We start from the raw sequence: 15460 nt of genomic DNA, 5'->3' as shown, positions 1-15460 counted from the left end.
AGCTGAGCCTGTCCCTTCCCATTTTGACCATTGTGACTTCTGATTTACTTCTCCGCTACGTTTGCTGAAGATGGTTCAGAACCCATCTTGAATACCCAAATAACAAAAACTTAACCAAAGTTATACCCACATTAGAACAGCAGTGGCTATAGATAAATTAAGCCAAGCAGTCCATTTTCAGAGGTAAATTTGCATGACAGTTTATTTAAATCCCAATAATACCATGTGCTGATCATTACTTTGCAGCATACATTTACAAAATTATGATGTTTTTCTTTCGCTTTCTTGATTGGCTAAACAATAGCATCATGTGACCTGTTTGTCATTCTGCACCTAGGTCTGGAAAATCAGACAATAGTCAAAAGTCAGGCAGTAGCTATTTTATAGATTAATAGATTCATAGAAATTGAGAGCTAGAAGGGACCTTGAGAGGTCATTTAGTCCAGCCCCGTCCGCTGAGACAGGACCAAGTAAACCTAGACCATCCCTGACAGGTGTGTGTCTAATATGTTCCAGTGATAGAAATTTCACAACTTCCCTTGGAAATCTATTCCAGTACTTAACTATCCTTATAGTTAGAAAGATTTTCTTAATACCTAACCTAAATCTCCCTTGCTGCAGATTAAGCCGATTACTTCTTGTCCTTCCTTCTAGTGGACATGGAGAACAACTGATCGCTGTCCTCTTTATAAAGACTTTTGTCAGGTTCTCCCCTCAGTCTTCTTTTCTCAAGGCTAAATATGCCCAGTTTGTTAACCTTTTCTAAGTCAGTTTTCTAAACCTTTTATCATTTTTCTTGCTCTCCTCTGGACTCGCTCCAGTTTGTCCAGATCCTTCTTAAAGCGTGACACCCAAACCTGGACAAAATACTCCAGTGAGGCTTCATCAATGCCTACTAGAGCCGAACAGTTACCTCCCGTGTCTTTCATTTGACACTCCTCTTAACGCACCCCAGAATAATATGTCTTTTTCGCAGCTACATCACATTGTTGTTTCATGTTCAATTTGTGATCCACTATAACACCCAGGTCCATTTCTGCAGTACTACTGCCTAGCCAGTCATTCCCTATTTTGTATTGGTGCATTTGATTTGAACCAGTTCACTAGTAATGAACTTTAGAAAAACAAACTGAGTAATGGAAGTACATATATCCCATTTTGGGGGGAATTGTCAGGCAAGTTACAACCCCTTATGCTCAACAATCTAACCCTTTATTGCTCACTTCATTTTAAGTGGACTCCTAAAGCATGTGTGAACCCCTTATGCTTAACAATCTTCTCCCACTTTGTATTTAGCTCAGATGCTCTGGTTACCTTCTCCAGACCCAAGGAAGAGCTGTGTGTACCTTCAAAGTGTGTCCCTTCTATCAGCAGAAGTTGGTCCAGTAAAACATATTACCTCACCTTCTTTGTCTCTCTCAAGATTTTTCTGTCATTCTTTTTCTGTGTTGTAATTAACCAAAATACCAATTATTTTCCTGAGCAATAGTTACGTAAAATATTTCCCTTGAGATCATCCTTCACCTGCAAAATGTGGAATGCCAATCAGCACTGGTCACTTTTCTGGTAATATTGTACACTGGTTGCCTTTTTAACTGGTTCTGTGTGCAAACATTGCTATCACTAAAAAATTGCTGTTAATCCAGAATTTCACCTTTCCTGACACCTGCCCATATGATAACTGTCCTTTGGATTTCCCTCTCTAGAAAGTGGGAGTTGGAGGGGAATTCCCATAGGTATATGATTTTTATGGGACATATGATACCAATTTGGGGGGAGGGGAAGGCTGTTTGTATTTTGCACTTTGTATATGGTCCTACAACCTATTATTTCTTCAAAGTTTTGGTTTGATACGTTGTTTGCTATATTTTAATTTTAAATAATCATGTTTTGAAAGATCTTGGCATGTGGGTGGGAATTGGTTGCAGAGGATTGTGTATTAATGTCACTGCTCTTGGTCAATAATCTATTGAAAGAGCATAGTTTTAGATGCTGTGCAATTCCCGGTCTTTGAGGCTCATCCCATCCCTTCCGTCCTCAGACATCCCATATTTAACTCCACAGCAAGTCCGAGTTAGTGCTTGTCAGTGTGTTAACGTGCATCACAGGTGATTCTGGCCTGTAGTGGTGCTTCATGTCTGCTAGTTTACTTGATCCTAATGCAAGTCCTTAGGAACAAGAATAGTTGAACTGTAACAGTATAAAACCTTTTTGTGTATTGCAGTTGCCGAATGACATTTCTGACCAATCTCTTGAGCATCCCCAACCTTCACTGGTATTTCACGTTGCATCTTTACAGCTTGAATCCTACTGACTATTTAGAGAAGTGATTGCAAGCAGCCACAGGTTTAAAAAAAAAAAAAAAAATCTGCACTCAAAAACCCTGCATTGCCACAGACTTGAATAGGCCTGAGTGACTTCCCCTTTAGAGCTGCTCCCTGCATGTCAGAGGTGAGGGATGCTGGCAGGGCAGCATGGGAGAAGCTTGCACAGTTGCTGAATCTGTTGTGTGGTTAAATAGGAGACATCAGGCTCCAGCCTTAGGGGGGGAAAATCTCTCCTGTGTGAGGAATTTCAGGGTGAAATCATGTTTGTTGTTGCAGTTGAGGATGTTAGATGAGGTCATAATCTGACTTAAAATGGACACCTCATTACATCCTTATATGTGGAGTGGCTACCATGTGTTCATAATACTTACTTCCTTCGGACCCATTTCAGTAATCCATCCCTGTTCAGCTACGCAGTTCAGCATGTGTGTCAGTGGGACTTGCGCATGTCCCTTGCAGACCAGGGATGGACTTAAGCCCAAGTTTAGATGCTTTGCTGTGGTGGTGCCTTAATGTTCTTTCCCCTAATCACCCTCAGAAAACCTTCAACATAGTCCTTTTAACACTCGGATAGGTGAGCGCACACATCTCTGCGTTGCCAGTTAGTCACTGGTCCTGGGATCCATTCGACTTTCCACTGGAGACAAGTGGAGCTGGGCCCTCCTGGATTGTTAGGGGGTCAGTCTAGCCACTGGGTAGAAGGCTTCGCTTGTTTTAGTCCAGCCTCAGCGAGGTTAGATGCTGTTTTATGATACTGAGTGTGTTTTGCTCAGTGAAGATATTATCAGTAGGAGTCTCATTTACACCAAGGCTTTACCCCACTTTGGAGGTGTCATGCAGCCCTAAAGTGAGTGAGGTTCTGTCTCAGCAAGGCGCTGGGTGAGAAGCTGGAGGTTGGGCTATTGCCCACATCTTTGCTGGCATACATGAGAGGTGACGGGAAGCAAGTAGAGAAGCTTTACTGCGCGAGGCTGGGCGGAGGGGAAAATCCCCTATATTAATAGCTGAGAAACCGTAAACCATCAAATTGATTCAGAAGCTGCCCAGCTTTCTGCAATCAGAGGGAAGCTACAATAACATTTCTCGAAGTCATTTTGTCTAACCTGTTAAACTGGTCATATTTAAAAAAAGCACTTTGCTACTAAATGTTATGGGAAGCCGTGATTCATGGTCCCGCTGAGCCATTTCCATCTGGCAGGAACTTTATTAAAGGCAGCCTGAGCCCTGACATTCTAGCAGGTTGTAATCACTGCAGGACACTGTGCCTGTCAGTGGCTCTCTCTCTGAGACATCTACACGGGAGGGAAGAGCTGAAGCATTGGCTTGTTACCCCAAAAGAGGTTCTCTGGTTAATGGGACACAAATCAAAAGAGTTTTGACGTTGCTTTCTTGGCTGCAATTTCTTCCCTTAACTTTTGGAGAGGAGTATAAATTGATATTCAATATCTGAGCACTTTACAGGCTAGGTCTCCCTATAGATATATTACCGAGGCTTTACCATTTGTTTGCTCAGGGAGGGCAACTTCTTTGAAGTCTTCCTCTCTGATCGCAAGCTATAAAGCATGCACACCTATCCCTGTGCAATGGGTAGAAGCAGGCTTTGGGAGGAGCTTCTCCTTCAGACTTGGAGTTTATAAAGGCCTTCTTTAGTTAACTGTTGTGGTAGCCCCTAGAAGCCTCCGTCCGGGATTGGGGCCCCAATCTGCCAGGTATCGTGCCTACAAATAACAAAAAGATGGCCCCGACCCAGAGTACCCAGTGCTTTTAAATATAGCTAGCTCCTTACATGGGATAGTGGTAATATCTTAACACTGTGGTCCTCAAAGTCGGATGAGCCTTTCTGTTCCCATCTGGGTGTGGATAGCAGAGGAATACTCGGGTGAAGTGGTGTACGTTTGTCAGGGTTTCATCGGTCTGGTTCACAGAGTCCAGGCAATATTTACCTCTTTCATTTTGGGAAACATTTTGGGGCAAGTATTTCCGACTAGATGACCTCCTGAGGTCCCTTCCAACCCTGATGTTCTATGATTCTATTCAGAGTTAACCAGTTTTTCCTTACTTGTGTTTGTTGCATTTGAATGGAGGCTTTTAGCTTATTCATTCCTATCGTTTTGCGAAACATGATGCTGTGGTGATCATTTTTTATTTGTAAAGTGCCAGCCGCAGTGTTACTTCAGTAATACTCACTGCAGCGACTGTCAAGCTAGCTTTAAAGCACCTAAGTATAGATGGACAAAAGACGATGTAGATTATAAAGTCTTGTTGTAATTGTTGCTACTATTAGAAGATAAAGGCTACAAAACAGTAACATCTTTACATGTCCAACGCTGGGATATCCAACTGGTGTGGTCAAATCAGAGCTATATATATATAAACATATGTACATATACACACAATTATATATACACGTGTGTGTATAACACGAACATGCACAAATTTTATTTTTTATATATATATATATATATTGTGTGTGTGTGTGTGTGTGTGTGTACACACAATATATATATGTACACACACACACCCCTCCACACAGGGTCCAAAACTGTAAAGTAATCTGCAAATCCAAGCCAAAACTCTCATTCATGATTTCATGACACACAACCCTCTGCCAACAGAATAGCCCTAGGCTCTCTGTTAGGGCAGTGTTCTGCATCCCCTGCCAGCTTAGGAAAGTCACAAACTCCCTTCTTTTAAATCTTAAATTAAATCTTTATTAATTTTGTGCATGTCAGCTGCCACCACTGGCCCTGGTTCCATAGCTAATATACCTCTTCATCAAGACTCTGAAATTAATTTTATGACTTTAGATTCCAGTATTTTTCTTCCCTTCCTTCAACCCCCCTTAAATCTTCTTAGTGTTGATAGTTTCATGCACCACCTGCCCATCGAGAGCTGCTGTGCTATATTTATTTGCCTTTAAGTATAGCAGTTTTAGAATGTTTCTTCTTTAGTGTACACATCTATTGGTAACCTAGCTCCATACACACAGATTTATAATGGGAGGCAGTGTGGCCTGGTGGACAGAACACTGGACTGGGGCTCGGGAGACCTAAGTTCTCTTCCTAGCTCTCCCTGCTGGGTGGTCGTGGGCAAGTCACTTCTCCCTATGCCTCAGTTACACCATCTCTAAAAAGTGGGCATAATGCTACTGAGCTCCTGGGCAAAGCGATGCAAAACGCCGTTTGAGAGCTGTTATAATCGTTTTAAATTTGACACTTGGATTAAATATTCTTGGATAATTCAGCTGTTTCTGTAGAGCCAAAGAAGCACCTGATGTTTTGTTTTTAAAGCAGCTTTCTTGCTGGGGTAAGGTTCTTGGATGGAGGCTTCTCTTTCTGTGAAATAAAAACAAACAACGCCCTGGCTTTCTGAAAAACCCCAAGGCTTCAAGATGTGGCTAGAAAAGAAAGAAACCCATTCCAAGATATTTAATTGTACAGGGGGCTTACAGGATTGATCGAGAGCTTAGCTTTTTACAATAGTCCAGTGAATAAGAAATGCTCCTGACAAACGATCAATGATAGGATAATCACTCTTTATCCCCCCCTCCTCATTGTTACCTTCTTTCTTTCAGGAGAACAGGGTTCAGAAGTCAAAAATCTTTATAGACGCTGCTTTTAAATTAAGCAGAAAATAGACATTGACATATTTGTTAATCTCACCTAAATCATTACTGGGCCTAGCTGGTTTGTCTGTACAAGAGAGTGGCAGACAGCCTAGAATACATGAGTGTTGCTGGCTTAAGTGCAGACAGATGCTGCCATTTAAAGTGTGTAGAGAAACATGAACTTCAAACAATTCTTTTTTAAATTCTTCAGCTATCAGACGCCAGGGCATCTTAGTTAAAACCTCCCCACCATCCTTTAAAATGCTTACGTTGAAGGCCATTTAAAAAACTAATACCTGAGCTGAAAAAATTACTGTATACGTGAGCTGCGATTTTTATGAAGCGAAGACACAGTCTGAACTTGTTGTCTTAAAAGTCTCAGTGTGTGACGGCATCATATTGAAAACCAGACAGATCTGACAAGACCTTATCAGATCGAATATACACGCATGCCGTACAGAACAGACAGGACAGTGTCCGTCTGCAGGATTCAGTAAGGGCCTGATTCAAAAAATGCAGCCCCAGACTTGAGAACAGAGCAGCTGGGAGCTGACTCCAGTTTGGCTGCGTTCACAGCTGCGCTCTGCTTCTCCAGTTTGATTCCAGACCCTGGCCCTTTCAAACGGGACAGTTTATGTGGCACTGCATGGACCAGAGGAGTGACAGTCACCTTCCATATCACCCAGCCAGGAAGCATGACAGCCTGACAATAGCTGATCTCCTTTCATTACAGTTGATCCCATTGACATTGCTTCACAAACAGTAAAGAGCAAAAAGCTAGTGGCATTCACATAGACCCCGACAGAATAGCGACAGTATTAGAGGAAATGCCAACAATGAGGAAAGGAATGTTGTCCAGTGGCTAGAGAAAGGGGGCTGACAGTCAAGTCTCCTGGCTTTTATTCCAGGCTCTTCTATGTTACTAGGTTACTTAACCTCTTTCTGCCTCACTTTCTGCTCTGTACAGTGAGAATAATTGTGCTTGCATATCTCTCAGGGGCATTGCAAGGTGAAATTAATCAACGTTTGTCTAGCCTTTTCCTTGGTGGGTGGGGGGAAGGTGCTATAGAAGTGCAAAGGAGGGACATTGTTTACTAGGGCTTTGAGTGAGACTTATCCATGACCTGGCTTCAGATTGCCAGTAACCCTAGGTTTAACCCCCCCCCCCACACACACACTATCTAAAGCTGTGAAACCTACAGCAGGAGCTTCAGAGCCTCTGCTCAGGCCCCAGTGTAGGTGGGAGGTCTGGTAGCATGTAATTTGGCTCAGATTGTGCGCTGTGCTCAAATCGAACCAAGGCTGGCGTTAAGTCCCTCTGCACACACGCCTACTGTGCGTGTCTTTGTGTGGCTGTGGGAGAGAAAGAACCTGCTCTCCTTGCACTGGGTTTGGGGCCAGTCTTGCCCTGCAATAAGTGAGGGCAACTTCAAAGGAGCTGCACCTGCTTACACCAAGGCTAATTGTGGCCCTTGACTGAACAGGGGAGAATTCAGGTTCTCAGTCCCATGGTGGAGTGGTTGCTTTTAGGAATTATTTTAACAAGTCATTCTCTGTGGGGAGGAGGAAGGCGCTTTTTAGGTCTCAGTTGAAAATGAGTTTGGTTGGATCCTGATCTCTGTTAACACTCAGTGCAAAGCCACCTCACAGCTCTTGAGCTTTGTATGAGACTGTCCTCTGGCTGGAAACAGCAACGGGATGCTGCAATCCTATGTAGGAACATTGGCAGAGCGGTCGGGGGCGGAATCATAGCCCACCTTATGCCTTGCTCAAGTTAGTTCTTCTGGTTTCTTTCACAAGGCTACATTCTTCCGAACGTTTTCATTTTATTTCATTTAAAGGAACATCATTTCATTTTGAGCGCAAAACTTTAAACTAAACAGCTCGACGGGACAATATCATTTTGACACATTTGTCCTCATATCCTCCAAGTTCATATGGGATCTGTCGCTAGACAGTGTGCTTTGATTGGCAGCAAGTAACTCAAATGAGTGAAGTGTTCTGTGACCTTTTGCAATGTCGCTGAATGTAACTTGTGCCACCTCTGTAGTGAGACTGTGAAAACGGATAGGTACTCATCGGAAACAAATGCTAGGAAAGTGTAAAGTGTGCGTGTGTGCATTAGACATTAATTTTGTCTGTAGTTTTAAAAAACTAAAACACTCTGAGACATTGTTAATTTATGGGGATGTCCTGTCATTGTGTCACCTAAATCATGGCCTAATTCATTGGCATTTAAATCATGTTAGGAGAAGCTTTCTGTCACTTAGTTTAGAAAGGTTTCTTGCTAACATAGTTTGACTGGCCAGTGTAGATCAAGCAGTACCATTTTTTAACCAGTTCTAGGGAACATTGAAGGAGCATTTATCGGAGCCCCAAAAGTTGCAGGTGTCGATAAGACCGAATGGAGGTGCATGTGAAAGCGAAAGGCAGTCTAGGTGGGAACGCGGTTACATTTAAAAGAACGGGAGTTGAAACCCAGCCTGGTGATACTAATTGCTGATGGTCTGAGCCAATATTATAGATTTGTCTTTGCCAGATGGCTCCATCAATACTGTAATCCATAAGGAGTTTGCCTTCATGTAGTACGAGATGACACTTCCCGTCATGCTCAGGAATATCTAGTCCTGCCTGTCTTTCCAGGTGAGGCTGCTAACTTTCCAAACCAGAACCTGGCTGCAAGCTGCAGCCTCGACAGGAACCTGGTTTGATCTACACTAAGCTCTGGCCTGTTGTTGCCTGTTTGGCAAGAATGGTTTTCAGTCATTCTGGTCAGGCCCTGGGGGTGGGCGTCTGTCCCAGTGAGCAGCCCCAGAGGTGAAAAGCCCACTGAGTCAGTAACACAGACACAATGACCTGGTGAAGACTGCTCTAATTAGAGAGTGTTTTGTACAAACTGGAGGTCAAGAGTGTCAGCGTGAGATCAGTGTTGACGGAGTTCTGCACCCTCGCGGGCTGGAGAGCATATTATAGGCCTAGATGACAATAGAGCTTGGTGCATGGCTGGGTCAGCCTGGAGAGCTCTCGTCTGATTGTCCCAGTGCGAGGGGCGAGCACCTTCCTTCTCTGAAGAGCCGTGCCTGTACACTTACGTATTCCACACCAGCAGCGCACTGTGTGCGAGAGAGACAGGGCGTCTGCTCGGTGCTACTGCACGGTACACCAAAGAACAAGACAGGATCCTTTTCTCATTCAGGTGCCAAATCTATGGGATAACTACCTACTGCACTTGGATGGTTCCGGGAGGAGCTATCTTTCTGGAATTTAGGCAGAGTTGGGGACCTCAGCTGCTGATTTCCGATCCAAAGATTGGTGCTGTTCAGATCAAGTTTTTGGTTTGGCCCATTATGATGAGGGTAGCCATCTGCAAGCTTTGGACCAGGGTCCTGAGTTAAGGGGTGCAGGGAGCTGACCCAAACCCATCAACCCCCCCTCTTTACTTTCAGTAATAAGAGAATTCTAGTTCCTAACCTCCCTTCTGGAGAAACAGTTACCTCCTTATGTGCTCAGATGACCAACACTAACAACTGAATCCTCACAATTGCCTGGTAAAGAAGGTAGATTACTATTGTCCTCATTTTACACGTGGAAAACTGAGCCCCGAGGCCACCCAGCAAGTCATCGCAGAGCCGGGATTGGAACGCAGCACTCCCAACTTCCCAGTCCTGTGCCTGAACTTCTAGCCGAGGGGTGGCCAACCTGTCGCTCCGGAGCCACATGCGGCTCTTCAGAAGTTTAATTTGCGGCTCCTTGTCTAGGTACCGACTCCAGGGCTGGAGCTATAGGCATCAACTTTCCAATGTGCTGGGGGGTGCTCACTGCTCAACCCCTGGCTCTGCCACAGGCCCTGCCCCCACTCCACCCTTTCTCTCCCCTGAGCCGGCTGTGCCCTTGCTCCTCTCCCCCAGAGCCTCCTGCATGCCACGAAACAGCTGATCGGGAGTGGGAGGCACTGATTAGCGGGGCTGCCAGTGGTTGGGAGGTGCTGGGAGGGGGAGGAGCTGATGGGGGGCTGCTGACGTACTACAGTGGCTTTTTGGCAATGTACATTGGTAAATTTTGGCTCCTTCTCAGGCTCAGGTTGGCCACCCCGACCTAGCCACACTGCCTCAGTAGTCACAGGAGTTCTTGGGAGATACATTGTTGGAGAGGAGCTGGGGAAGGCAGCCGTAAAGAAAAAGCAGAGAGGAAGAATGCACTATGGATTGTGTGTTGTGAAACGCTAGGCAATGCACAGTCCCTCATGGACTAAAAATGTCATGTTAAAGAACATTGCTGCTTATCAACTACTCCTGGGAAACCAAAAGCCAAAGCGCCAGTCCAGAGAGGAAATCTTACCCCCAAAAAAGCATCTAAGCAAATACTGTGTTGAGATCATGTAACGTGATTACAGACAATAAGCAGGAGGTCTGTGGTCTCCCAAAGCTGGGGTTCTTTGCACACACCTGTTTTAACCTTTCCAGGGTCTCTGACAGGCAGCTTTGTCTGATTCCAGGCACCCCGGAGCTAAGCCCGGCTGAGCGGAAGGAGCTGGAGACCAAGCTGAAGGAACGGGAGGAATTCCTAATTCCCATTTACCATCAGGTGGCGGTGCAGTTTGCTGACCTGCATGACACGCCAGGCCGAATGCAGGAGAAGGGAGTCATTACGGTAAGTATAATGGATCCTTTCTTAAAGGCCCAGCACGTGTACATGCACTGAATGCAGCCAAGGACATTGTCACAGACTGAGATGAACAGTGCAGCCATTTCTGAAATCTCCCAAGCCCCAGCCCGTTACTGATAGAGCAAAGCAGGATCAAAGACTCGTGCACCCCACAGGCACCCAGGAAACCTCATGCCCAAGTGCCCTCTCCCAACAGACCTTGCCACAGCAGTGTCCCTCTCTAGTCCCGCCCTCTGCCTGAGTTGGGCCAGCTCCTTGGCTTAGTACTAATGTTTTGTGGTCCCACGCTTTCATTTGTCAGCCTGCAACCAGCTGATATATTAAAAAACTGACCAGACACTTCCCTTTCCAGTGGCAAACTCTTCGTTTGCAGGCAGATAGGAAGGAAGTAAAGACCCTAAATGGATGCACCCTGTGGTCTTTGGCTGACCCTGTTTGAGCAGCAAATAGAACAGATGGGCTATAGCAGAATAGTAAAGTCCAGCTCCATTGTCGGAGCTTTAACCTTGGCTGAGTTAATCGGCCAGATCGCTTTTCAAATGCAGTCTGAATTTTATTTTCCCTGGGGAAGTTTGGAATGTGGAAGTTTTGGGGATTTCCCTCTGAGGCTGCTTGATTCTCATGATGTGCTGAGATAGCTGTGTCCCCCGTTGGAGAAGAGAAGAGAGTTTAGAAGGGAGTGGAGAGAACAGAGGGGCAGGAGGCCGGGTTAGTATGACACGGTGGGAGGTTTCAAAGCTCAGCACTTGGAATACTTTTTGCCATTGTGGTTTTGTTTTGCAAGCAGCCTAACCGAACATATCCAAGTCTGAGCCTTTCCCCAGTCCCTGCCTTTATACCCGCTAGGGGCTAAGGGAGCACATGCTTCTCTGTGAGCAGAGGTGGACGTAAGGGTAAATGGACAACAATCCACCAAAAGTTTGCTCTCTGGTCCCCTCCCATAATAGACTCTCCCTTCCACTCACCTTCTCGCCCCAAATGGGTACAACATTCCTCCTCTCTTACATCTCCATTTTCTGCCCAAGTGAGCCAACACACCCCAGCAATCAGCTATGCACTGCCCTGCTACTTTGCTACACCTCTGAGCCCCGCTCTGATTGCAGTAGCCAGGTCCCAAGGATCCCGCCTTAATCTGTGGGAGTTAAATATGGCTCTGGGTTTTCTGATCTCACTCATTTCCCCTCCTTCCCCATCTGGATCTTGCGCAGGATGTTCTAGAGTGGAGAACCTCCCGTACTTTCTTCTACTGGAGACTAAGGCGTCTTCTGCTAGAAGACTTGGTCAAGCAGAAGATCCATGATGCCAATCCTGAGCTGACAGATGGACAAATCCAGGCCATGCTGAGGCGCTGGTTCGTGGAAGTCGAGGGGACAGTAAAGGTAAAGCAAAGAGTTTCCTAAGGCCATGCTGCTCCCTGGTAGTACCCAATTGAGTTCAGTGGCCTTGCACCAGGGACAAACTGGGTCCCTGGTTCTAATAGCAATGCCCTGCATGATTGACTGTGCAGAGATGGGGACAGTGGAGTGAAGTCCAGAGGCATTCCTGATGGCTCCTTGAAATCGGGCTGCTAGGAACAACAGGGCAGCTGCATATTCCAAGCCTGAGGTTGTTCTCTATGGATGACAAGATGTGGGAAATGCTGGGTCTTTATAGCAACATGGTCAAGTGTGAATACGGAATAGGTCAAAGAGGCAAAAGGTTTTCCCAAGTGTGGTGTTGAAGAACATGCCATTGGCAGCCCATGTTCTTGCCGTCCATTCTTATAAGTTCCTGGCTCTTGTAGCAGAAAGTCTTTGCTTGCTTCTCTCCCCACCCTGCCCCCCTTCAGAGGTTATAGATGTAAAATATCCTTGAGCACCTACATTGCTTAGGCAGGATTTGTGTTTTCTGTAGGAGTGATGCATCCCAATGGGTGATGTAGGATATGCCATTAAAAAAAGAACCAAGCTACAAGAAGAGGAAAGCACGTTTGGAAAATTAGTCCAAACATACTGATTGGGAGTATTAAGTATGAACATGACATTTGTCTGCTATAGCTACTTAAAACACAGCCTTGAGCCGAACTGTCTGCAATGGCCTTTGGCAGAATTTCCAGTGGAAGCTGGCACTAGAAGTTTTGCAAGTGTAAAAGGAGGCTTAACAAAGAGGAGTGTTTTCTGCCCTGAAGAGGTCAGAGGGCCGGCTAGCTGTAAGATTTCCTGGGAATGGGAAGAGAGCGCCTGCTACAAAGAGCTGCTCTTTCTCAGGGCTTGGGCTTCAGTTCAACTGCAGAAGAAATATAACATTGACCACCACAGTTGATATTAACTGGGCTCCTTGTTGGCAGCCTCCACAGAGGCCAAGGACTGAATGGGCCATGGAAACAGCACCCCCTTTTACCCTCAGAGGTGGCCTCTCCGGGTCAGTGCTGGGACAGTATGTGGGGAAAGCTGCATACTGTACTATGTGATAACTCCATGGATCTGCAGAGGATCAGTCTTCAAGGCTGTCGGTTCAGCCCCTTTCGTAAGCACTAAATTCACATTTATAATGCAGCCTGCCAACCTAGTGGAAAGGGATTCTTCACTATATAAAGGGAGTAACATAGTGGAAAGGGATTTTATATGTATATAATTAATGTTCTCCCCTGTCCCCTGCATTTAGTCTATATATTGGGGGTGGGGAAGAAAGAGAACATAACTAATTAGCCACTGGAATCCCCAAGAATGTGAATTATTCTGTTTCCATCATTTGAAATGCGGAAACTATACAGAATGTTCTAAAATGATGGCTCAGTATTTTTAATAAATACCCAGTTTGAATAATGTAAATGACTGAATTCCCTCCTCCCCTCCAAACTGTGTGAGAGAGAAAAGGGGGGGGGACTCACTCTTGGCGTGAGACCTTTATATCCCAAGTTTCAGTTCAGAGTGGGCATAGATTAGGCAGATCCCTGAAAAACGAGGGTCTATTACAGGAGGTGTTGAAGAGCCTTAAATACAGCAAAGATTGTCTGCCTTTCAAATAGTGCACACTTTTGCCAATGGTTTTACTCCTCTGGAAAATAGCTCATGTTAATTACTTGGATAAAACCCCTTAACAATGAAAAAATGTTTCCACACTTTCCCTTTTCTTCAGAATACTTTCTTCTCCTTTTTGAATTCTTGTGTCATCATTCAGCCCCTCTTGTTCTTCCCCCCACCTTTTCCCCCCAAAAAGAAGAGGAAATGCCAAAGGAATTTCTGAGACATTGTGACCGTAGAAGTGAGTGATGTAATTCTTTTGTTTCCCTTGGAGAAGTCTGTTACGGTGTTGTAGCTGAAATCACAGGAATTGCCAGCTTGCAGATAGTGTGGCAGTCCTGTCTGCCATTCGGGTGCAGAGCTTTAGAAAGGGTTTGGAAATAAGGTAGAGTTGGAATTTCAAAATCTGTTGAGAGCTGCAGCGGTTAGGGGAAGTTGTGATGCCCTTACAAAAACTGAGACCTCGCTGCATTTGGCTGTATCAGCCTCATTAAATGTACCCCGTCTGGTGCACAGCCAGTCTGCTTACCCAAAAGATTATTATTGGCAGCATGAGTCAATAATACTTAAAATGCAACTGGCCACTAGTCGCACAAAAGATACAAATTACTAAAAACAATTATTAATTTGTATGCCAGTAGCACCTAAAGGCACCAACTATAACCAGGGCTTCATTGCGTTTGATGCTGTACAGACACACAGTAAAAGGGAGCGCCAAAGAGCTTACAAGGTAAATAGACAAAGGCTGTGACATTATCCCCATCTTACAGACATGGAAACTGAGGCACAGAGAGTTTAAGTGACCTCCCTAAGGTCTCACACACAATCTGTGATATAGCCAGGAACTGCTGAACCCAATCTCCTGAATCCCGGTGCCTGAGCCCCCGGACCATCCTTTCTCTCTTGTTGAGGTTAAACATGGTGGGAATAAATTCTCTTTTTTACATCTAGAGATTTGTGTAGAAGTGGCTGCAATGTGGTTGTAATACCCTCTGATCGATAACTGGTATTTTAGTGTCTATACAAGTCATATTAAGACATGAATAACAATATTTGGCATCTAAATAGCACCTTACAAACGTTCATTAATGCTTGAAAAAACTGCATAAAGCCTGGGCTGACATTCCCATCTTAGAGAAGGATGCACAAGGCAAAGAGGGACACAGTCATTGTGATGCTGTTCTACCTACATTGCACACACTGTTTCTATCCATCACCAGAGCCTGTTAAGGAAGACCACTTCCAGCTCTGCAGAGCAGTCTCCTAAAGCCCCTTTTGGGCCTCTGATGTAGAAGCTGGGGCGGGGAGGGTAGTACTGAATAATGTGCAAAATCTTGTACTGTGCCAGCAGTACTGAGAGAGGATCTGTTATCTTTATGCAGTTCTTGATTTTTTCCAAAGGAGCGATGTGCCGGTCTGGCACCTATCCCTGTTTTATGAGGCCATCCTACTTCTTGCAAACTAGGAAAGCAGTACAGTGGTGTCTCAAACTTCCTCTGGGGCTGTCCATAAGCTGCTTCTCCTTAACAGGCTGCTAAAGGTGATAGAGAGCGGTGGTGAGAGAGAATTGTGGGCAGCTCGCGAACAGGAACTCTTTCATGTTCTGGCCCATTGGCTTTATTTCATCTGATCGTTTTGTTATTAGTTTTTCTTTCTTTCCTTCCTCTTTTTTTAATTGCCTGAATTCTGAAGTGGGCAATCTTTGAAAAAAATCTCTGAAGCTCCTGTTTGAGACTTTAAAAATAAAATAAAAATCTCAAACACTCTGGGGCTCTGAAAGGGGAGGAGAGAAAAAGTTTTCTCTGGAGGGCAGCAGGCTTTCCAAGGTAATGTCTGAGCATCTTTAGAAGCGGGCATCT

At 45.0% G+C, this 15460-nt stretch overlaps 1 protein-coding gene across 10 annotated transcripts in view; it reads left to right on the top strand.

Moving 5' to 3' along the window:
- The window catches only part of ACACA (acetyl-CoA carboxylase alpha), a 184971-nt gene that overhangs the window by 160567 nt on the left and 8944 nt on the right, over positions 1-15460 (top strand). For 9 of the 10 annotated variants that reach the window (XM_073316082.2, XM_073316080.2, XM_073316076.2 and 6 more), the window contains 2 exons: positions 10430-10584; positions 11808-11978. In XM_073316082.2, coding sequence (XP_073172183.1) covers positions 10430-10584; positions 11808-11978 — 326 coding nt within the window. Of the gene's footprint in view, positions 1-1296; positions 1906-10429; positions 10585-11807; positions 11979-15460 lie in introns of those variants that run through there. The other variant, XM_073316083.2, reaches the window with a different exon arrangement.

The sequence above is a fragment of the Lepidochelys kempii genome, chromosome 17 (assembly GCF_965140285.1).
Source record: "Lepidochelys kempii isolate rLepKem1 chromosome 17, rLepKem1.hap1, whole genome shotgun sequence".
Taxonomy (NCBI): domain Eukaryota; kingdom Metazoa; phylum Chordata; order Testudines; family Cheloniidae; genus Lepidochelys; species Lepidochelys kempii.
This window is presented reverse-complemented; position numbering and strand designations above follow the sequence as displayed.